At 33.9% G+C, this 26,320-nt stretch overlaps 1 protein-coding gene across 1 annotated transcript in view; it reads right to left on the bottom strand.

The window, feature by feature from the left end:
- Positions 1-95: 95 nt before the first annotated feature.
- LOC113520502 (DNA-binding protein D-ETS-3) overlaps positions 96-26,320 on the bottom strand; it is a 116,701-nt gene continuing 90,476 nt past the window's right edge. Inside the window, exons 7-9 of the mRNA XM_031911523.2 lie at positions 6,926-7,115; positions 6,507-6,715; positions 96-5,146 (exon numbers count right to left, since the gene is read on the bottom strand). Of these exons, the coding sequence (XP_031767383.2) occupies positions 5,058-5,146; positions 6,507-6,715; positions 6,926-7,115 (488 nt within the window). The 3' untranslated portion in view covers positions 96-5,057. The remainder of the gene's footprint in view (positions 5,147-6,506; positions 6,716-6,925; positions 7,116-26,320) is intronic.

The following is a 26,320-nucleotide window of genomic DNA, read 5'->3' on the forward strand; positions in this document are numbered from 1 at the left end:
TTTAAAAATCAATTTTTGTTCTATTGTGCTAACATGTCATCTAAACGGTTTCCACTACACTACAACTACATTTTAAATGGGTAAAATAAATAAACGACATTTCATATGTTTTATTCATTTCCAAATACAATAACATCTATACAATGGTATTCTACGACTAAATGATTTCATTATATTGACACATGCATTAAATTAAAAAATAGAAACCAAACAAAACAAAACACTGTAAATAAATTATTAAATTAGTAGTTGAGTAAACAATTATTAATTCTATTGACTTTTATTTTTGTGGCTAAAAAATCACAATATGTAGGTAACTGTAGGTAAAACTTATTTCATTAAATTATTCTAGATTTCTACTAGTAGACATAGCATATTTTCGTTTTAAATCAAAAACTAAATGTATTTAATTTGCAATTGGTAACATCTCCAGTGAGACGATTGCTTTATTTTTTCCTCATTTAATTAATAAAATACAATGATATTTTTTTTTAACTTATGGCACCGTATCATGAAATATTACTGTAACGGTACAAAATAATAGTAGACAGAGTAAAATGTATGCAATTGTATGGAAATACATTAAATTTTTCGCGACGATATTGTAGATATGCATGGAAATTTAAAATTGTCTCAACTTCTCCTAATATAAACGAGTCAATGGCTCACCTGTTAGACTGTCGCATAAAATTAGTCACAGAATACACTGTGACGCCTGTAGTATGCTTTATGCTTTACTATTATGTGTATATTTTGTTCTTTTACATCGTAACGATAAAATGTTAACGTGTCGTGCTTCGGTAAAAGATAAAGAAGTCTAATGTATAATAGTTATTGTTCTTGCTCAAAGAAATATGAGCAATTTGACTGTCAGTGTTTCCCATAATAGTTTGTACTATATATAGTTTTAATTCTGTGTAAATGAAAATAGTCCACAGTGGATCGATAAAAACTGGGTTAATAATGACTAGGAACCCAAAAAGTTACAAACAATAAAAAAATTAACGTGAAGTTGTAAATGATATTCGAATATTCGAATTTTAAATAGGAACTTGGTCGTATTTTTCAAACTTATTTATAAGAAGGAATAACATTATTTTTTTTATCTGTAATTCAAATAATCTATGTAATATTATTGAACAAAACCTTAAATTGTACGTAACATATAGATTATATATTATATAGATTTATCAAAACAATAATTGAATTATAATTTTTATTTTTGTATTGGTAATAAAAAATGCTTTTTTATTTTGTTTACGAAATTAAGAAAGGAATCGTCTCACTAGTGCCATTTATTGACGCGTTGAAATACGACGGCGATAAATTTGAATTTATAAAAATAGTTATAATTTTAGCTTGAGAATATTTTATTTACGCAAGTATGTTTTTAAAATGCCGAATTAATTCTTTTGTTATATAAAATTGTATACAAATTCGTCATAAAATTCAAAATGACATTTAAAATATGAATTGTGAATGTGTAGTTGATTGGAAACGTAGTACATTTCAAGGAATTATAAATTGGCAACGGTATTTATGTAAAGGGATTATTAAATTTATTTTATTGGTTGCCTAAACAATAACTTTGTATTGAAACGGAATGATGCACGGAAATATAAATAAATAAAAGTTATAAATAAAACGTATTTATAACTAAATTAAATAATACACAATATATTACCGTTTAATATTTTAAAACTACTAACTATTCATAAATCACTAGTACGATTGCACTTTTTAAAATAATCTAATTTTATATACATTTTTAATAAAGAATTCATAGTAGAAAATAAATTATGTTGTAAGAGTTTGTGTATACAATTGTCGAAGGAAGAAATCCCTACTTCTGGTCGTTTAAGGTCATACGTGTGGCTTGGAAAGATACATTCTCTTTTTCATTCAGTTTACTTGTTATAACATTTAGTAGTAGTTACAAAAATAACAATTGAAATATTATACCTTCAAATTAAAAAGGAACAGAGAGTAATTTTATGTAAATTAAAATGGCTGCAGATACGACGTTCCGTGTATTAGATTGTCAACGTTAACACGGCACTTCTCTCCGACTTTTTTTTTTACTTTATTCTGTGTAACCATATAAAGACATGATGATAGTGTATATGAGAAACGTCTTCAGTAGTGATCCTGCCGGAGTAGTGTATTAAATTCCTTGGTTGAAACCTTGTAAATATCTTTACTCATATATTATTAATTCTTTGGATTTTGCTGGGGAGTGCCATGTTATCGTGGATAATATATACCGTAAGTACCTAGCAAGTTTAAATTAGAGTCTAGGCTATTTTTCTTTAGAGATAAATATTGTGAATTAAATGTAATTTATCAAATGCATATTTTAAATTGTAATCCATCAGTTACGAGTCAATAATTTATATTTGTGGCACTGTAGATTTTTTGAAATTATGTTTTCCGCATTGTAACAGGCTTTACTAAGTATAAGTTATTATCGAAATTAATATTATATATTATTTTGAATAAACAATTCGGTGTGTATAAAAAAAAAAAACACTTTCTAGTAATATTTATCTAATATCTAAAGGAATTGCTTCAATTAATACTGTTCTTTGATTTTGCTATTTACATATTTGATTTATGTATACAGAATGATATAGAAATTGTTGGAATCCTTAGAAGTATGCTAGCAGTGAAATGGACATTTTCAGAGAGAAGCACGGATCAAAACATTTAAAATGTTGAGCCCGACATATTAACATGGCAAATTCAGCTAATAGACGTATTTTAGTGGGGCCGGGTGGACACCAGACAAATCTGAGGTGAGCACTTCAGACTTGTCCGGTGTCAATCCCAGATATCCAATCAGAGATTTGATGTCAATTCAAAATACGAGCGGTACTTTGAACTATGCGCAAAGACATGTTTGAGAGTACATAATGCACCTTTTTAAGCCCCCCCTCCCACTCACGATACAGGAAAATAATATCAGATACGTCAATTGTCCAGTTGAAAAAATGTGAAACACTAAGTTTTTTAATCTTTTGGACTGCTAGAACATTCCTGTTATAAATGGATGCTGATAGTTTTGCCTACACCCTGTGTCATTTATTTCCTGCCATTGCCATATGCTGTAAAAGTAACGAGTCATGGAATGTATGGACTGAGTATACACATACAAAATGTAACACCTATGAGTTTTTGTAAATTGCATATCGATTTCTAAAACATGAAATGTACGATTATACGACTTATACGATTCATAAACACCTTTGACTAGCCCTTTCAGGATGAAGTCATGTTATTATTATTACCACTCATTCTGGTATCATCATTAGCCATTATCAGTCCACTGTTGAACATAGGTATAACCATCAAACTGTATAAAATTTTAAGCGAACGATAAATTATACAATCTAAACTAATATTATAAAGAGGAAAGATTTGATTTTTGTTTGATTGTTTGCAATGGATGATCACGAAAATACTTAACAAATTTTAAAACATTTTTTTTTATCTATAGAAAGATATATTACCATTGATTGTATTTTATTTTGAAAAACCGTGCGAAACTGGATCAGGTTGCTAGTACGAATTGAAACCGTTAAAAATGGCACATGTTCCTTACTTGAGCGTAATATATTCTTCAATTTCGAGATTTACATTTTTGACAATGCTGCAATTATTTAACTACAACTTATATTAGTTAAAAGTTATTTTACAGATTATTAATACTGAGTACAATATCACCATTCATTTAGTTTCAGGTGGCGAACGTGTGTTTTTTTTTTTATTCAGGAACGATTATCTTAGACATCGCAGCAACTATTTCAATATTTTAATTGCTTAAAAAAATAAATTTTCCTTTCTCTTATAATGGATTAAAATACTTATAGTTTTGGCTATATGATTTAATATGCAAGAGGAAATTTGAATGTTGGTAGAAGATGGATACTAAGAATAAGATGACTATAAAATTATGTTAAAATTGTAACTCCAACTTAAAGCACTATAATATAGTAGATAATATTCGAAAACTGTACAAAAGCCTTACAGATATTACTTTTAAAACATCGATTTTATTATTAATTATGAAACTAATTTATTTGTTTTTTTATATGGCAACAAAATTATAGTTCTTAATACTTGAACAGTTTAATAATATGTTTGTGTCTAATAAAAAAAGAGAAATAAAAAAATGGGCTCCAACTAAATATGAATATTATTTTCTAAATATTGGAATAGTTATTGCAAAAACTACAAACACACGAGTTGTAAGTCTCCTTTATATTTTACATTTAATTAATACGACCAATAAAATTTCATTATTTTGATATCCTAAATAAATAATTCTACTTATTTAATGAGTATCTATTATTTACAACATTCTTTGATAAAAGACTAGTCTTGCAGTTCACATCGCGTTTTTTTTCGTATCTATCATCAAATTAAATTATATAATTGTTGGCAACACTATTAAACAATAACAAACTAGTTTATTAAATATTAACACAAATAAAACATAATTACGTTTTATAACTATACAAGTCTTTCACACATATTACAAAGATTGTATTGTTATTGTTATTTGTATTGTTTATGTTAAAAAAAAAAAACAAAGATATTACTGGCCAGCAATAATTTTACAGCCGTAGTAAGTGTTTACGTTTGAAATATTTAAATAATTTATGCGCATCTGTAATTATATGTCCAAGCTGATTGATTATAAATAAGTAAAATAAATTTATAATGCGTGAAAGACTTTCGGAATGATGTACTCATACATTTGTATTAAAAAAAAGTATTAATAAAACTATTATGTCACCTCATTAAATGATCACAGATGATAAATTACGACATAAATAGAGGCGGATTTATAATGATTACAAAGATTAAATATTTTTAAAATTAAAAGTAAATATAATTTGAAATGCAAAATAAAAATTACAATGTCATTTAATAATAAATATAAACAATGAAATTATTTGTTAATAGGTGTTTTTAGGTAATAAAAGTCGTCGTGGGCATGCCGTCGGTTCAAATGGCCGGTCATGCGTAGTGTGGATAGGAGCCCAGATGTGATGTCACGTGGGGGGGCGCCATCGAGTGGGGGAGTATAGGTTGCTGCCTCCTCCTCCCCAGTTACCCCACGAAGCAGATGGGAATATTGAAGCTGCAACAATACATTTCCTCAGATGCTGAGATGTTTTTGGCTCATTGAGGTGTTAAAATATGGTTTGGCTCTGTGTATTAGAATGATATGGGATATTACGAGTAACATTAAATTTAATATAATTTTACACAATTGTGACTGGAAGTCACAAGTAGCTAAATGTAACATTTAATTAATTAAGAATTTTGTTTTGGACTTATTATATACAATATTTAATATTTATTATTAAAGATATTGATATTTTTAACACCTCAATGTGTAAAATAACAATGACAATTGTTTTATTAACAAATGTATGTAAAAAATAACAAAATTAACATTTGTCACATGACAAATAAATATCTCTTTTCTTAAATTAGAAATATTAATTATAACTACATTTTTATTTCGACACATTCGCTTGAATACTTATTTACTTTGACACATGTATTAATCATAGCTGTGCCAAAATTATTTATTGGTTAGTTTTATTTTATTTTAATTTTAATTTATTTTGTGATAAAAATAAAACATAGTAAAGAAAATAAAACGCAGTTTATTCCATTAAGTCAAGTGTGTGTCTGCTCGGGTGCCAGCTACAACCCGTTTCGAGTAGCGTGCCAATATTTGTGCAAGCAAGTGTACGCATTAGTACTGAGAAATGCAGATTATACTGTAGAGCACAGTAAACTATACACTGCGTTTGAAGGGTGCATATTAACACTCGTTTAGCTACTTAGGGCGATATGTTTTTAAATGCAAATCGAATGTTTAATTGCCCATGTATTTTTATTTCATATTTTATAATTATTTTTTAGTTACACGTTCTGATTATTATCAGATTTGTTTTTTTATGGAACTACGAAATAATTTAAAATATTATAGGCACGTACCTATTATTTTTTTTTTTTAATATGATCGTTATTGTAACTTCAGTTATATTATAGTGACATTACATAGTATGTTAATAGATAGGTTTTATTGTATATACAGTAGAATTTCAATTATCCGAACATCGATTATCCGAATTTTCGATTATCCGGACTTATTCATCACGGCTTTTATTATCGATTTAAAAATGATATAATGTATCAAAATAGTTATTATTTAGTCCATTACCTTTGTAGCTCGTATTTTTTAAATCGTATTGTCTAATTAATGTATGTTAAACCTTTTACATAATAATAAATATATATATACTGATTGTTTGATTTGCATTAGAAATCGATTATCCGGATTTTCGATTATACGGTATATCCCTGGTTTTTTGATTCGGATAATCGAAATTCTACTGTAAATAATTGTGGCACAGCTTAATTATCTATCTATACATTTATTTTCGCAGGAGCACAACAGCTTTAGTACGCTGAATATTTTTTACCTGTGGACGTGGGCATCGCCGCGTGTGGGGCCATGAAAGACGACAATTTAGCGGAGTGATGGTACGAGCTCATGAACAGATCGCTCTGATACTTGTATGCTGGATCACTGGCCGCCGGCTGCGTCGCAGCTGCTAGCCCTTGGAAATCGAACTTGTACGCATATCTTTTCCCGTGTACTTTCGTCATTATGTTTTTGTCGTAGTAATATCTGCACAAAAAATTCGCAACAATTACTTAACACACATAAATGTAATATATTTGCAGGCATAGACACATTCTTACTTAATGTGCCTACACCTGCGATGTTCGAAATTTGAATACGTATAAGAAAAAAAAAGTCGCAACGCATAGTCGCAACGCATAGACAAATAAACGGGTACCCGACAAATCGCATCGCTGTCATTGATAGTCGTGTTACCTCAGAGCCCGGCTTAGCTTGTCGTAGTTCATGTTTGGCTTGGACTTCCTCTCTCCCCACCGACGTGCCACTTCATCAGGGTCAGTCAGCTTGAACTCTCCGTTAGTTCCCTCCCAAGTGATGCAGCCCGCGTTACTCGAATCACTCAGGAGCTCGAGTAGAAACTGCCACAGCTGGATCTGGCCTGATCCTGCAATTTGGAGATTATTTTTTGTGGATTGATTAGATTTTAATATTTATAAGAATGATGTTTGACTTTGTCAGTGTAATCTATAAATGGGCAAGTTTAAGTATTATGTAGAGAGGTTTGTACTTTAGAAAAACCAAAATATATATTATTTCTTTATCTATGCCCATACAAAGGCTTTAATTGGTTCCTAAAGCAGAAGAAGATCGATTCGTAGTCAAATCAAATTTTGTTTCGATGCGGTGAAAAATTTGCCAATGTTTTGTATCTTAATTCGAGAGACCTTTAAAGAGATTAAAAGCAACTTACATTGCTCAATTTTTTTTATCTTTTTCAAATAGAATTTACAAATTTAATCATCATCATCGTATCCATCTTTAACTGTCTACTGCTGAACGTAAGCCTCCATCTTGGGAAGTTTTGCCAGTAGTGGCCATGCTTGGCAGGCGGATTGGCAACCGCAGTTAGGCTTTAGAGATTTTTTTTATACAACTTAGAATGGCAAACAAACTGACGATCCACCTGATGCAAAGTGGTAACCGTCGCCTATAGACATGAGCAGTACAATGGACATAACAGAGTATACTGTTTCGCCCATGATACCCCCCATGCGTTGCCATTCCTGAGGACTCAGATGTTATTCCTCTGTACTCTGTAAATTCACGCCATATCCCACCCTTCAAACCGAAACACAGCCATGTAAACACATCTGCTTCACGCTAGAAACACGAATGGGACAGAGGTACCCAAGCAAACGACTTTTGTACAAAGTCTCCCTCTGGTTAACTTGATTAACATATGACCTTCTCTTCAATACAATACATATTCAAACAGTTTGTGAATTAAAAAAATGCTTACTCAGTTTGTCTCGCTGATTTTATATTTTTCGAAAATAACTCTTTAGTCCTCGCCCTCCCTTAGTCGCTTCTTACAATAACCACGAGAAAGGAAAGGATTTTAGACGGACAACACGGGAATTTTAGATCATACTATTCCCTATTTGGATGGCAATGAAATCTTTGCATCGAGATTCTTAGCGTTGATATTTCCATCAAAATCTGTTAGCAAAGTTTTAAGACACCTATAAAGTTAATCTATTTACTCATTTACTCAGCCTACAAGGCCTTTACAGTCACCCTAAACGTCTCTCCCTTCCATTTGCCAGAAACGTGGAAAATTAGCGAGCTACCGAGTCGTATGACATAACAGCCTAATTATTCTTTCCATGATTTGAGCGCATTTATATCACGGCAGGCTTCGTGTATTTTACAAAGAAGTGTTGTCATCTATTCTAAAAATAAAAAGGAAAATTGTTGGCAACCCAACACTAATCAATTAATTGTAAAGGCAACAGTGCCTTTGCTCGCTCCTAATAAAAAATCTCAATTGGATGCATATTTTTTTACAATAAATTAATTGTGCTTAAAATCAGTGTAATTGTAAAATTAATTTTAGATCGATATTTTCTTTTCTTTATACAACTTAGAATGGCAAACAGGCTGACGGCCCACCTGATGGAAAGTGGTAACCGTCGCCTATAGACATGAGCAGTACTATGGACATAACAGAATATACTGTTTCGTCCATGATACCCTCCATGCGTTGCCTGTAAATTCACTGCCATATTACACCCTTCAAACCGAAACATAGCCATGCAAACACAACTGTTTCATGGTAGGAACACGAATGGGACAAAGGTGCCAACGCAAACGACTTTTGTACAGTCTCCCTTTGGTTTCATTTTCACTTCGGTTTCATAATAGAAAAGTCGAATACGCACAAAAATAAAAAATATAAAAATAACATTGAATTTAATGAAATGGTAGAATGTGCTTTTAAAGTGTGGACAATGAGTAGTAGTATGTAGTTAGAGGATTCGAATTAAGATATAAAAAGTCAATGCCATTCCTTTCTCGTGTCGTAAGAACCGAATTTAATGACAGAGGGATGGGCAGCACCGCCCCTCCCCCACCGAAAGCCTAAATGGGGTTCGTAACCCGTCTGACAACCGTGGCAATTATTGGCAAAACCCCCAATAGGGGAAGGCCAGATAGAAGGCCCAATATATTCAGCAATGGATAGGTAATGACAGATATGATATGGTGAATTTATTTATAAAAAACTCAATTGATTATATGGCTGTCAACTCCATCGAATGTAAAATGCATTTTTGTAAAAAAAAATTAAAAGTAGGTTTAGAATAAAAACGTCGCGTTAAAAAAATGATGGATTCAAAACCTCCGTTTCGAGTCATTTATAAAAATAATATTGGTAAGGTTATACGTATTAATAATTGGATATATTATAAATATAGACCAGAGAGAGATTTTGTACAAAAGTGTTTTGCTCGGGCACCTCTGTCCCATTCGTGTTTCAACCGTGAAGCAGTTGTGTTAACATGGCTGTATTTCGGTTTGAAGGGTGTGAATGGCAGTGAACTTACAGGGTACAGAGGAGTAACACCTGAATCCTCAGGAATGGCAACGCATGGAGGGGCGTTGTACGCGACCATTTAGGTTATAAATAATAAATAAATAAATATTCTGTCTTTATACTCCTACAAACATACATATCTGAAAAACATTATCCTTTTTTTAGCAGACGGGTAAAATAGCGTGTTAATTCAACGTAATTTAATGTACTCAAAGAAATGTTAGGGCACCTAGAGTATTAAAATTGCGGTGGTTCGTGGTAAAAGAACTTCGGTTTTACGACCCCCTAATGATAGGTTTGGGGTTAGGTATGCGCGCTTGGATTAGAGGTGATCACATTGATGCTTTTAAATGGTATTACTAATGCTGTAAATAATAAATTCCAAGGGCAAAAAATAAAAACAAAAAACTGATCGGTTATTTTGATTTCATAACTGAACAAGTGAATAACCTTTTTTTTTTTATACAACTTAGAATGGCAAACAAGCTGACGGCCCACCTAATGGAATAGAATAGAATAGAATAGAATAGAAATCATTTATTCAAATAAACTTACATTGAAGCACTTTTGAAAAGTCATTACATTTTTTTTAATTTACCGCTCGTTCGGAAAGCTGTCTCATCACAAGAAGAACGAGCAAGAAACTTGCGTGATGCTCTTTTAAATAAGTTTATTATTATTTTACATTTTTAAGTTTAATTGTGTGAATACAAACCACCAATTAGCACTAATTCAATTAAATACTCAAAAAAAAAAAAAATTGAATACATAACCAACTGGTTAAACAATTAATAAGAGGAAATCAGTCATAGTGATTAGAGCAGACCAGTCCCTACAAGCAGCACCCGTTCACGAGTATGACGGATGAGCCAGCCATCACTGCGCTCGACCATATTTTAGGGAGCCCAATGACCCGGCCCACCACGCCGCCACAAGTCTGGACATTTTAGTGAGCATGACTGCTCAAAACACTAGACCACGTCAAAGCTACTCACAATTGCCATCTGATAATTATAGTATTCACATTTTACATAAGAATGCATGCGGCAATTAATACAAAAAACCGCTACGCTTTCATATTTCTAAAATTAATCAATTAAATCAAGAAAGCAATGAGAAAATAAAATTATAACGTTGTATGCTAATAAACTAATTATTTACTTGATATGTTGTCATCTATGAATTCGTCTATCCTGTAATAGGCTTTCTTACATAAAAATTGTTTAATATAAGATTTGAATTGCCTCTCTGTCAGATTTAATGCAGATTCCGGCAGTTTATTATAAAATCTTATGCAATTACCATAGAATGAATTACTGATTTTGTGCAGACGGCATTTAGGTAAAATAAGCTTATTTATATTGCGTAAGTTTCTACTTGTACAGTCTTTGAGTTTTTTAAAACTCGCTAAGTTCTTCCGTGTATACATAATATTTTCATAAATGTATTGTGAAGTAACTGTGAGGATATTTGAGTCTTTAAAGCACTGACGTAATGACTCTCTTGAACTCATACCATAAATAGAACGTATGGCTCTCTTTTGTAAAACAAATATAGTATTTATATCGGCTGCTTTACCCCACAGCAGTATGCCATAAGACATTATGCTATGGAAATAACTAAAATATACAAGTTTAGCCGTCGCCACGTCTGTTAATTGCCTAATTCTTCTAATTGCATATGCAGCAGAACTGAGTCTACTGGCCAATTTTGAAATATGGGGCCCCCATTGTAATTTCGAGTCCACTGTTATACCTAAAAAAACTGTATCATTAACAAAATTTACTATTTCGTCATTAAGCAATAACTGTGTATTTATTAGTCTTACATTAGGAAGTGTAAATTTTATACACTTTGTTTTGCTGGAATTTAATAATAGGTTATTACATGTAAACCAATTTAATATTGCAGACATAGCACAATTTACATCGTCTAATTGATTACTTTGACGTCCAATTTTAAACACTAACGAAGTATCATCCGCAAACAGCACTATATCTGCAATTTTCTCTACCATAAAGGGAAGGTCATTTATGTAGATTAAAAAGAGAAAGGGGCCTAAGATTGACCCTTGTGGAACGCCCATCTTAATATTAGCTCCCTTAGATTTTACACCGTCAATATCTACAGTTTGAACCCTATCCTCTAAATAAGTTCTCATTAATTTTAGATCATTATCTCTTATACCATAATGTTCGAGCTTGTACAAAAGCGTTTTATGATCCACACAATCAAATGCCTTTGATAGGTCACAAAAAACTCCGAGTGCATCCTGTGACCTCTCCCAAGATTCGAAAATATGTGTCATTAGCGCAACACCTGCGTCAGTGGTAGACTTGCCGGCGGTGAAACCATATTGCTGACTGTGAAGCAGTCCGTTAACCCTGAAGTGATGTAACATTTGATTTAACATTATCTTTTCAAACACCTTACTTAGAACTGGCAAAATAGATATAGGTCTATAGTTCCCTGGCTCAAATTTATCTCCTGATTTAAATAGTGGGATTAATTTGCTAAATTTCATTAAATGTGGAAAAACGCCATTATCAATACATTTATTAAAAATAGTGGCTAGATATGGAGCAACAATATCTATGAAAGAACTAACTACTTTTACAGACATGCCCCAAAGGTCTTCCGTATTTTTTAAATTTAGCTGTTTGAATATTTTTATGATATGAAAGGGGCTAACATGTGAAAATTTAAATCTTAAAGAACAACAACCGATATTAGTCTCTAGTAATTTTTTTGCTCGAGATTGAGATGAGTCCAGAGAAGATGTAATATCAATCGGAATATTAGCAAAAAAATCTTCAAAAATATTAACTACATCTTTTGTTGTTGTTATTAATTTATTATCATAATTTAATGTAAATTGATTACAGGCTATTTTAGATCTTCCAGTTTCTTTATTTATAATGCTCCAGATGGTTTTAATTTTGTCAGAAGACTGCTTAATTTGTTTATTAAAATAATTAGACTTAGCCATAATACAAACTTTTTTAAAAATTTTAGAATAATTTTTTACATAAGTGGTGAATTTGTCATCAAATCGATATTTTTTTTGATCGTATAAATCAAACAAAATATTTCTACTTTTAAGTATTCCTACTGTTGCCCATTCCGTGAATTTAGATTTAACATGAACTTCTTTTTTCTTGAAAAATTGTTCATATTCTCCGGATAAAATATTAATTAGCTTGGTGTAAAGATAATCAGGATTATTACTAGATTGTAACAGCAAATCCAATTTATTTTTAATCGCGCTTTTGTATTTATTAATATTGTAAACATTTACTTGTCTTTTTGATTTTTTATTATTGTTCACTTTATTGATTTGACTGCTAAACTTAACAACTTGACCACAGTGATCTGAAGGAAGTTTATTTATTATGAATTTTTCTGTATACTCGCAGTTACAAAAAACATTGTCAAGACAAGTAGCAGACGTGGCAGTTACACGAGTGGGCTCATGAAAGACATGACATAAATCAAATGACTGAAATAAACTAATAATTTTTGTACATGTGGGTGTGTTACAAAGAATATCAACGTTAAAATCTCCACATACAATAATTTTTTTAATACTATTAAATACTTTTTTTAAAATATCCTCCATCACCCCTTCAAAAACATTGTAATCACTATTAGGAGGCCTGTACACACATATAAGGATATAATTTTCTAGTTCTATACAAGATAATTCTATACAACACTCAATAGAAAGTCTAACAATGTCAGCACGTTCCTTTACTTTAATATTATTTCTTGCAATTATCATAGACCCGCCTCTGTTAACTGACTTTCTATTGAAGCAGCTGACAACGTTATAATTATTTAAATTGAACATCATATTGCTTTCTTTAAGCCAATGTTCTGTGAAACAGACAATATCAATATTATACTTTTCTAAAAATAATTGTATAATTAACTCGCTGCCGGGAAAACTTTGTATGTTCTGATGAACAATTATTAATTCTGATTGCTTTCCCTTTGTCTTTGTGAGCAGTTTAAATCTGCAGTCATAGTACTTATGTCACAAATATTAATAGAATTATCTGTTATGTCAGCATTTTTATGTTTAAGTTTACCATGTAAACTGTTCATGTAGTCAATATTATAAGCCACTAAAGTGGCTATTTTATTTTTAGATGATTTAGAAAGATACATTGTATCTTTTGTCAAATAAAAATCACTAATAAAACTATTAGTATCAAAAAATGTCAAAATGTCACTATGACGACATGTCAATGTATGTAATAAGTTATTCAGGTAATGTACCTTACTGTTAATTTTTTTATGAAGATGTCTATTTGTGTAAGGAAAAGCGCACAATACAATCTTATACACATTTAATTGTAATAAATATTCAATTCCTTTAATTACATCCTGCCTATTTAATTGAATACTATTACCAAAAAATAACACAATTGTGGTCATATTGTTCATTTTCGTAGACTTAATTTTATTTATTATTTGTGTAAATGGAAAGTGGTAACCGTCGCCTATAGACATGAGCAGTACCATAGACATAACAGAGTATACTGTTTCGCCCATGATATCCCCCATGCGTTGCCATGCCTGAGGACTCAGGTGATATTCCTCTGTATCCAGTAAATTCACGCCATATCCCACCCTTCAAACCGAAACACAGCCATGCAAACACAACTGCTTCACGGTTGAAACACGAATGGGACAGAGGTACCCAAGCAATCGACTTTTGTACAAAGTCTCCCTCTGGTATAGTAAGGTAAGTACCTCTCAACTCAAAAAATGCGCTTCTATGTCGCGTCCGCTTAGCGGACATATAGATAATAATGTCATGTATATTGTTTTGTTTAAACTAGCTTGGCGATAAGCTTAAATTATTGTAAACAAACCACCACAAAGAATGTACGTAAAATAATGAAATAGGAGACCCACTTAAGTGTCAATTGAAAAAGGACCTTTTTGGTCCATGTTTATAAACAAGTGCTGTATAAAAAAAATATGTATTGGAACATAAGCCATTTTATTTTTATTTTATCAAGTATATAATATTGTACAAAAAATATATAATTTTACATCCAGCAAGGTCTTAGTTTTTTAATAATTGAAAAATAAAAGGTAATTTATAGGTGACCCCATTTTATTTCTCATAGAACAGTTGCAATGCAATTCAAGTCGAGTGTAGTGTAAAAAATTACATAAGGAACCTAGTGGGAAAATAAATCTAATCTGAATTTTGTATAATTCCAATTAGATTTCGGAAAAATCAGGTTTTTTAAGCCAAAAATACGCTAAAAATACCTAGTCTGTGTAAAGTCAGCTCACGGAACGTCACAGATGTGGATTTTCCACCATTTTGCATGACACAGTTGAAGTGGTTAATTGATTTTAATAACATTTCTTTTCATTTCATTTTCAGATAAAAAAAAAAACTTTTCAAATCGGTTTACAACTGGCCGAGTTTTGTAGTAACGAACAGAAAAAAAAAACAATCGAATTGCGACTCTTCACTTTGAAATTTATTGGAAATATGGTGTAACTTTCTAATACACATCTACGATATGGGAATCGGTTTTCAAAGAGAAAATATTTCCAAGAGAAAGCCAACTTCCATACAGTAGACGTGACTGCAATGCTATTACAGTCTACAGAACTGTTTCTTACATTGTGCTTGTATTGTATGATCAATGTATGAGTATTTCTTTGTAAATAAAGACTGCATAGTTATCTACCATACTGTGGAAAAAGTATCTACTATAAAAAAAATTAAGTTGTGTATCAGTTGTTACTAGGTGTCATGTATAGTGAGGTCAAAGATATGGCCTGGAATAGAGCTGGCTGGAAGAAGATGCATGAATTAATTGCATTACCAGAGGGAGACTTTGTACAAAAGTCGATTGCTTGTGTATCTCTGTCCCATTCGTGTTTCAACCGTGAAGCAGTTGTGTTTGCATGGTTGCGTTTCGATTTGAAGGGTGGGATATGGCGTGAATTTACAGGGTACAGAGGAATAACACCTGAGTCCTCAGGAATGGCAACACATGGGGGGTATTATGGACGAAACAGTATGTGTGTGTACTGTTATGTCCATGGTACTGCTCATGTCTATAGGCGACGGTTACCACTTTCCATCAGGTGGGCCGTCAGCTTGTTTGCCATTCTAAGTCGTAAAAAAAAATCGATAAGAGGAAACTTTTAAATGAAAAGAGAGAGATCAGTTGTCTAGTGTTGTACAGTGTTGTACAGTGTTTTACAAAGTGTGGGTCCCGACCCCTAGGGGGGTCCCCGAGCCTCTACAAGGGGGTCGCGGAAGGTCGCAAAGCAGAGAAAAATCAACAGTTCCGTAAATACATAAATCAATCAATAATACATAATGAAGTGTCTGTAACAGATATCGATTACATGACTGTTTTAGATACTACTATTATGTATTATTTATTTTATTTTATCGACACCTAACTGTGAATATAAATACAGCTGTACGGGTTTCATAATTGTACTATAATAAAATTCATACACATTCGAAACCGTGGAGGGAAGGCGTGCGCAAGATTGACATTGACAATATTTTATAATCTTAGAATTACTAATAAAAGAAAGAGAAATAAAAAGCGTGAGAAAATGAGAATGAGTATCTTAGCGGTATCACAAATACAATATAATGATAGTAGTGTCCGTGTGGTCCCGGCGTAGAATGGGCCACCCCTTTCACTTGCGTGAATATCATGAGAAGCAACTAAGGGACGGCTGGGATGAGAAGCAGCGTCCCTCTTAAAAAGCAAATTTTGAATAGTTTTTTTATGACACTATCGCTCACTGGAAATGCAGTTTGAGCTAAGAAAAACAGGCAAAAAACAAAGTTGAATTATCTGTGTAAGTTATAAACGCTTCCATCGGAATGCATGCCCCGTACGCAGGTTGTATATAAAGAAATAAACTTCCCAACTAACGTTTCTAAAAAGAAAAACCCATGAGCGTAGTTACACTACATTTTGGGGGTGTAATGTTTTCTAAGCCGACATGTTACAATATTGGGCGGCTATGTTAAGATTTCGCACGATCGCACCGAACGCAATCGTGTGGAACGACCCTATATACTGGTGGCAAAAAAAAATGCCCAAAGTAATAAAAGTTATAGCCAAATTTAATTTATTATTGCTGAGTGAAATTATTATATATTATCACAGTTCACTGTGATACTAAAAAATAATTAAACTAAAAAGTAATTTAAAACACCTGTGATAATTTTTTTTTAGATTAAATTTGTTTATTTGCGAGAATTGTATTGGCGGATTGGCAACCGCAGTTAGGTTTTAGTGATGTTTTAACAGACACGCTATTGTCCATTCCTCGACCATTAAGTTCTCTTAGTTACCTCTTCAAACTAAAAAAGCGTACGGCCCAACTAGGCTTATGCCCAAAAAGTGTTCACAAATTTTGTCACAATGAGGAAGAAACGTCGGTGCACTTAATTTATGACTGTAGCACATTTATACATAAACGATATATCTCCTTTGGAAAACACACCTTATGAGAAAAACCTGAGGAGAAAAAACATCGCTACAAAAAAACATCTTAAAACTTCTATCTTTGATAGGAATTAGCAGCGAACTTTAAAAAAAGGGCGAGCACAGAATATCGTGGAAAGATCGCAGTGTCACAGGTTTTTCTGTCTGAAAACAACGTCCCGTCTCTCAACGACATCCACAGGAAAGGAACAGTTGGCCTATTTTATGCCGGGACTACCAGATAAATTTTTAGTGTAGTTTATTTGAATTTCTAGTGTAATTTTGAGTTTTATATTATGAACAAACAATTGTGTTTATCGGTATTATCCATCACTGAAGATTCGTAAATTGAAATTGACAAATTTTGTCGTCGACTAGATTCGAACAAACGACTTTAACATCATTTTGATGGGGGGAAAGGGATTGTTAGTAATGGAAATTGAGAATCCCATTGCTAGCAATATACCCAACCAGTTCGACCTCCTCGTGGTTCTCCCTGGAAACTATCATGGTTAATTCCTGATGAATTCATCATGATGGGCTAACTGGCTTGTTTTCATTTTCATCTATCACCCTTCACTGGTGTTCCACCAGCGTATCCCGTTAGCGCAGGTGGGGTTACCATACCATTTTCAACCATAAAAAAAAATCAGTCTGATATTTATAAACAATAGGAAGAAAACTTATTATTATTGCTGACCCTACTCTCTTGACAGTAAGGGTACGATCACACGAGCGTTACATTCCGTGATTTATACGAAGAGCCGCCGTGTTCACGTCGCAGCGTTCGCGTGGAGCATCTCGCTTCGCCAGATCCATTGTGTAGCGTATGCCTCATCGGTTTTATGACTCACAATTAATGCTCTGATCGGCAAAATATTGTGCCTCGAGGCATTAGATGTTGGGGCTATAATTTTTATCATGTCGACTAGTCTAATAGGGGAGGCAAAGATCCTTCGTGACTTATGAAATTTTTCAATATAGAAAATTTACGTATGTACATTACAAATGAAGGTCAATAATCATGAAAATATCAAATTAATAGATATTATAGATCATATGTTAGCATTTTTTTGATGACGACTATATGTAATCCTGTGTTCATGATTTCATTCTCGTAATCCATACATATTTTATACTCTAAACATAACGTTGAATGCCAAATTACCTAAGTATTGATAGTACCAAGTTTCAATATTATATTATGTATATATTAATTTAAAAATACACTTTAAAATGTATTTATGTTTTACTTTCACTTTTATACATTTAATAAGGATTACTATTTTGATTCTAATTAATTATCTATTTACTGACAAGACAGATAATTAACCAACCAGAACAAAAAGTTACAATTTCAAATATCTAAAAATAAAAACATTTAAATATGTTCTTTTTTTAAATAGATTAAAAAATCTAATTATTAGTATATATTTAAAACAATAACCAATATAAAATAATAATACCGTAAATTATAATAATAAATTTATGGGAGCGTATAGGTATCGTATGATGTTACGCCTACATTCCATATGAAGTTGAAATTAAATGAAAATTAACTGCCAATCAAATTATAATTCTTCTGGAACAGAAGAATTATAATTCTTTTTCTTATACAACTTAGAATGGCAACCAAGCTGACGGCCCACCTGATGGAAAGTGGTAACCGTCACCTATAGACATGAGTAGTAGCATTGACATAACAAAGTATACTGTTTCGCTCATGATACCCCCAATGCGTTGCCATTCCTGAGGACTCAGGTGTTATTCCTCTGTACCCAGTAAATTCACTGCCATTACCCACCCTTTAAACTGAAACACAGCCATGCAAACACAACTGCTTCACGGTTGAAACACGAATGGGACAGAGGTATCCAAGCAAACGACTTTTGTACAAAGTCTCCCTTTGGTGAAATTAAATTATTTAGAAACTAAAATGTGAATCAAACAATTGTTAAAATAATTATTGAATTATATACAATTTAATAGACTATCTGACGTCATACGACTGCGTATAATGTTTAAATTACTAATAAAAACCGCCCTTGCGTAAGTCAAATGGCAGGTAATTCGTGACGTGGCGCACCCGTGTGAACCGTTCTTAATAATTAGAGCCTAGGGTTGCCACGTGGCAATAATTGTCTTGCGTTGATATTGCAGCGAGCGGCGCCCACGCCTGTGTCAAAAAGTAAATTTATTGGTGCTAAATTACACGCTCTGATTTAAAGGTAGTATTATTAATCTCCGTGGTGCAGTGGTGGGAATGTCGCTTTGAGCAAATGAGGTTCTGGGTTCGATTACCGGTCGGGTCAATTTATTAAACGAATTTACATGGGACTAGATGTTTTGGGTTTTTTTTTAATGGATAACAATGGTACGGTAACCCCGTCTGAGCGGGAGGAAAGGGATTATTAGTAATGAGGTCTAATAGCCGCATTGCTAGTAGTATACTTTTTCAGGTCGACCTCCCCGCGGTTCCCCCGGGAAACCATGACGGTTAATTCTTATTGAAATCATGGTGAGCCAACTAAGCTGCATTTATTCCCACATAGAATTATAGCCCGGCCAGAGTATACCCATAGCACAGACAGAGTTACAACTCTATTCTCACCTATTAAAAAACCATACCAGCTAGCAGGTACCTAAGAGTATTTGAGTATTAGCAGAACTAAATGCCAGAAGAATTAAAATATATATGAAAAATATTGGCTATAAGTAGAAATAGCAAAAAAGCTAAAAACATACTTGAGTGAGAGTTTGTACCAAAGTCGTCTGCTTGGTTACCTCTGTCCCATTCGTGTTTCTGCTGTGAAGCATGTTTACATATTTACATATATATTTCATTCTGATAATAGATAATAATCTGATAAAATCTGATAGATGGGATATAGAAATGAAATTACAAGGTACAGAGGCATAATATCTTACTCAAGAATGGCGACGCATGAAGGGTATCATGGGCGACACAGTATACTCTGTTATGTCCCTGGTACAGATGGGCCGTCAGCTTGTTTGCCATAATTTGCATAAAAAAGAACTGTAAATAACAGTTGACGTTATTTGCAGTCTATGAGTGAATATAAATAATCTATTTCCTCTTAGTAAAAATTGAAACATTTAGAAATAGTGTGGTCCCGGGATAGAATAGGCCACCCCTTCCTTTCCCGTAGGTGTCGTAAGAGGCGATTAAAGGAGGGCGACGGATGGGCAGCAGCGTCTTTCTTAAAACATATCTAAAGCCTAACTGCGGTTGCCAATCCGCCTGCCAAACATGGCAACTACTGGAAAAATCCCCTAAGGAGGCTTACGTTCAGCAGTGGACAGTTAAATGCTGATATAATGATCATGGAAAATTGAAACAAAGGTTTACTTATTTATTCGGTTAAAACTGTTGGCAAATATTTTAACGGAATTGGCAATTTGTTAAATCAAACATTCGATTAAAAAATACATGTCCCGTGAATTTCACACGAAATTTTAATCGTCGCTTAATAGTTTACCGACAATGTTTGCGGTGGCATTTACATTACTTACCTATTTTTTTATTATAGCACTTGAAAATGACCAATTTTTTTTTGATGGGTAAAAATAGTATGGTAACCCCGCCTGCGCTAACGGGATACGCTGGCGGAGCACCAGTGAAGGGTGATAGATGAGAATGAAAACAGGCCAGTTAGCCCATCGTGATGAATTCATCAGGAATTAACCATGATAGTTTCCAGGGAGAATCGCAAGGAGGTCGACCTTGGGTATATTGCAATGGGATTCTCAGTCTCCATTAGTAACAATCCCTTTCCTCGCAAAATGACCAGTTTATTGATGGTGTATTTATTTAATGGAGTTTTTTTTTATAACACGCGACCAAACGAGTATGCGACTCGCCTGATGGTAAGTGGCTACCGCCGCCAATGATCACCTACAATACCAGAAGTATTACAGGTGTGCTGCCGGCCTTTTAAAAAGGAATATGCTCTTTTCTTGAAGGTTATGATGTCGTATCGGTTCGGAAATACTGCTGCTGGAAGTTGATTCCAAAGAGTGGTTGTGCGTGGATGAAAGTGCCTTGAAAAACGCACGGTTGAAGACCGCTACTCATCGAGATGGTTGGGATAAAACTTTAGTTTGTGGCGGGTTGTACAGTGGTGAAAATCAGCAGCAGGTATCAATCCGAACAATTCCTCAGCACACTTCCCGTTACAAATTCGGTAGAAGATGCACAGAGATGAAACATCTCTGCGCAGTTTCAGTGGGCCAAGTCGGTCAGTAAGGCGTTGACTATCGATAATTCGAGCCGCCCGACTTTGAATGCGGTCTAACGGAAGGAGCTGGTACTGTGGCGCTCCTGCCCATAGTACTTGCGGAGATATCGGAAGTACTAGTGAAGGCACCAGGAGAACTAGTAAGGGATCACAAAAGTTTGCTTCGTCCGTACAGCTGGTGTTTAGAAGAGTGTTTTTCGATCTTTTTCATGACGCGACCCCCTTATTATATAAAAATATCTTACGATCCCCATAGTATGTAAAAATATCTTGCGACCCCCTACACTCCACGGTTTCGAATATGTATGAATTTTATTATAGTACAATTATGAAATCCGTACAGTTGTATTTATATTCACAGTTAGGTGTCGATAAAATAAAATAAATAATACATAACAGTAGTATCTAAAACAGACATGTAATCGATGTCTGTTATAAATACTTCATTATGTATTATTGATTGATTGATGTATTTACGGAACTGTTGATTTTTCACTGCTTCGCTACCTTCCGCGACCCCCTTGTAGAGGCTCGGGGACCCATCAAGGGGTCGCGACCCGCACTTTGAAAAACACTGATTTAGACTATCAGCTCCGTGAATGCAATTAGTGCTTAATATCACATTAAAGTGAAAGGTGTAAGTTGGGGTTAAATGTAAAGCTTTATTTAATGTCCGCAATTAACATCGATGCCTTTTTATTTTCAATACACCCCACCGCATTTTATTGTGATTATTTTTAATCTGTGGCCATTATCTTTTCTCCCCTCTTGCTTTTGTATTCGTGTGAATGTAACGGTGAACTAAGTGTGACTTATCGTAGTTAAGAATCGAATTTTAGCGTTAATTATGGGTAATTAAGTGTCTATTTACCGTCTTGTGGTCCCGGCATAGAATGCCCCATCTCTTCTTTACCCGTGGATGTCGTAAGAATTAAAAAAACTAAGGGAATCAAATAGTTGAGGGATGGCAGCAGCGTTTCTCTTAAAACGCCTTAAAGCTTAACTGCAGTTGCTAATCCGCCTACCGAACGTGGCAACTACCGGCAAAACTATTGGGATTGGGGGATGACTATAGTCACTAGTAAACGGCTGACAAGGTATGGTGCGGCGTGTATAGTATTTATTCATTTTACAACTCAAAAATAGCTATGGCTAAAAATAAGCAAAGGAACCTAAGTCAGTAATTTTTTAAATGGTAGATTTTTTGTTTAGCAAAATCTATTATGTATTTGTATCTAATGCATTGCAGGGAGTCAGTGGATGCAAGTGGCTCGACCGTTCTTTATGGTAATCTCAGCCAGTTTCAGCCTGTGAGGGAGGCATAGGCATCCCCCACAAACGTCTACTGCTGTACTTATGTAATTTTTTTTTATGATTGATAATGAAATGGTAACCCCGCCTGCGCTATCGGTATACACTGGCGGGGCACTAGTGAGAGATGATAGGTGAGAATGAAAAAGCAGGTCAATTAGCCCATCGTGATGAATTCACTTGAAATTCAGCACGATGGTTTCTTGGGGGGACCACGCGGAGGTCGACCTTTTTGGGCGTATTGCTAACAATGAGACTGGTAGTCCGCATTATTAACAACCCCCCCCCCCCCTCTGTACTTATGTACAGAATAGGTACAGCAGTGGACGGACAGCACACACACACAGACATATGGATACAGTAACGCCAGAGATGAGAATTTATATCTAAGATTAGAAAGACAAAATTAATTTTCTTTGTGTTAAATCGATTAAAAAATACCTATAGAAAGCTACGTTAACAGCGTGTAACGTAACGTGTGCCGTATTTTATTAAAAAAAAAAACTCGAACGAAGACAGAGCGGTTTGCTAGTTATATATCCATTTATAAGCCATTAACTGTCCACTGCTGAACATAAGCGTCCTCCTTGGAGGAGTTTTGCCAGTAGTTGCCATGCTTGGTAGGCGGATTGGCAACCGCAGTTAAGTTTTGGAAAGGTTTTAAAAGGAACGCTACTGCTTATACCTCGCTCTTTCTTAGACGGTTTTTACGACATCCGTGGGAAAGGAAGGGGTGGCCTAGTATATGCCGGGACAACACGGCAAAATATGCCAGCAGTATAGTTATATATATTATACAGTACAGCAGTATAGTTATGTATGTGTAAATGTTTTGTTTTATTTCTTTAAAAACGTACCAATAGCTAAAAAATTCGTGTTTGACACCAATAAGAAACCGTACAAAATACGCATTTACTTTTTGAAGTCTACACAATACAAGCTACAAATAAATGAAGCACCATGCTATTTGTAACACGTTCGAACGCCATAAAACAGATACGTATTTAATATCGATGTAAAGTCAGCAATTTACATAAATCCAGCCCGTGATAAGTGTGCGCCGTGCGCCCGTTCGACGTACAGCCGCGTAGCCGGCCTATTAACATTTTGACTTTCGTAAGGGCTGATCACAGACAGATTAAATACGTAATACACAAGTTCGTGACATAGCCGGTGTTCCCACAAGAATATAGGGACTTATCTATGCTCACTTATCAGTGTTGCGTGCAATGAATTTTATTGAAGTAATTTTAACTGTGAGATTGACAACCCTTATAAAGTTGTATGGATTTTTAGATCTGCTGTGTATGCAATAAATGAGATGTATAATGTATTGTTTTTTTTTCAATGGGTGATAATGGAATGGTAACCCCGCCTGCGCTATCGGTATACGTTGGCAGGGTACCAGTGAGGGATGATAGGTGACGATGAAAACAGGTCAGTTAGCCAATCGTGACGAATTCCATTACAATTAACCACGTTGGTTTCCTGGGGAAACCGCGTGGAGGTCGACCTGATAGGGTGTATTGCTAGCATTGAGTCAGTTAGACCCCATTACTAACAATCCCTTTCCCCCTGTATGATGTATTAATAGACGGAAAACAATTTAATGTGATTATTTCTTGTAATTGTTTATATCTATAATAAGTTCACTATTGTAATATTTTGGGGGAAACAATAAAGAGTATCTATCTATCTATCTAAATTTTTATAATTTCAAAATAATTTCATTCGATGATTTCGAAAATATTTATAATAACGTCAAATCTCTCATAAATCTATTTTTCTTTTTAATGGACGGTAATGGAATGGTGACCTCGCCTGCACTAACGGTATACGCTGGCGGGGCATCAGTGAGGGATGATAGGGGAGAATGGAAAGGCAGGTCAGTTAGTCTATCATGATGAATAAATCTGGAATTCAGCATTAAGGTTTCTAGGGGGAACCACGTAGAGATCGTCCTGTCAGGGTGTATTGCTAGCAATGGGACTGGTAGTACGCATTACTAACAATCCCTTCCCCCCTCATAAACCTATTTTAGCTATTGAAATGTTTTATTATTTTCATTTTTGTTTGCGGTTCCAGAGGAAATTTCTTTCTCTTTCAGTTGTCTCCTAAGACATCCACGGGAAAGGAAGGGGTGGCCTATTCTATGCAAGGACCACAAATATACCAAACCAAACGTAAAATATCCATGTACAAAAAACAATATTTATTAAACGGATATTATACGGCTTCAAAACTTTTATTATTTTCGACAGTAAAGTCTGTATTGTCTTTTATAATTTGTGTAAAAAAAAAACAAAGAAAAATTTTAAATTATTTAACACTTTTATGGCACAACCGTATATTTTCTTAGTAAACATATATACATAAATAGTCATACGAATTTCTCACTTGAAGAATGCCTTACGGAAAAGTCACTGAACATACTCTACTACCATCAATTTCCTGCATCATCAATCATTTAAGGTCATCATTCCTGTGTCTGTTCATTAAAAACCATTTTGCTCGGATTTTATGTCTTGCCAGGATTAAATTAACTATAAATAATTAATCTATACATTAATATGTGAAGCAAAAACTTTGTACCCCTTTTTACGAAAATTACGCTGACGGAGGATGAAATTTGGCACACTTATAGTTTATATAGAAAAGGAGTACAGAATGCTAATATTGTTTTTAAAATTATATATAAAATACATTAAATCAATAAAAAAAAAAATCATTATACACACTATCATGTATTTGACGCACACACGCATATATACCCATTTGTTTATTGCTAAAGTCTATGGTCAAATTGAGAATAGATTAATATTGTTTGTCTGTTAATATTATTTGTCTACAGTCTTACTGAATGTCAAACATAACCATAATAAATACATTTATTACAATATATGTTATGTTATGGTCGAATTTCGACCACTAGTTATAATAAAATGATATGAAGACATCTCGAATTTTATAGATGGTGAAATAAACCTGGCTCTCTAGACAAGTAGCAAGCGAATTTGTCGATGGAGTCGACATCGCTACCTAATTCCTGAGTTGGAATGAGACATCCGGTGTTGCTATCTCATTCTGTCTCACGGACTCGCTAGCGTCGTCAATTCCATCGACGAATTCGCTTGGCACTAGTCTAGAGGGCCTGGTGGTCAAACGACAATTCAAACTACAAAGATAATAGTAGGTGAAAGGAATTTACCGTCCAATCGTGATAGCAAGATAATTAGAATTTCTTGATCTCTATCACACTCTACGGTGTATCGCGTGAAAATATACTTGCTCGCCCCATTTTATCAACGGCCGTCTCTCACCACCCCTCACCACTCTTACAAGCTCGAGATTGTGGGAAAAAGTTCATTGCGCCGTTCCTTAGAGACTAATTATTCAGTCTCTGTTAAATCTATTTTAATTACATCAACAGTGGGGAGGGGGGAGGGTTAGTAATGAGTTCTAACAGCCCCATTGTTAGCATATTCAAAATTCCCCTTATGGGGAAGGCTGAAATAATAATAATAATAATCCATATTTTAAATACTCTATCGGTGCTTAATGCGACAACAGGATCTGCACGTGATCCCGTCGTGATCACGACGTGGTGCAATCCACGTCGAAACGTCGGCAATAAAGAAGCAGGTATGTAAGTACTATTTACCTGTAAATGCTTTTACATAGCGTTAAGTCCCGATTGTGGATTTAAAAT

Source organism: Galleria mellonella, unplaced genomic scaffold (assembly GCF_026898425.1).
Source record: "Galleria mellonella isolate WM207_F2 unplaced genomic scaffold, CSIRO_AGI_GalMel_v1 utg33, whole genome shotgun sequence".
Lineage (NCBI taxonomy): Eukaryota > Metazoa > Arthropoda > Insecta > Lepidoptera > Pyralidae > Galleria > Galleria mellonella.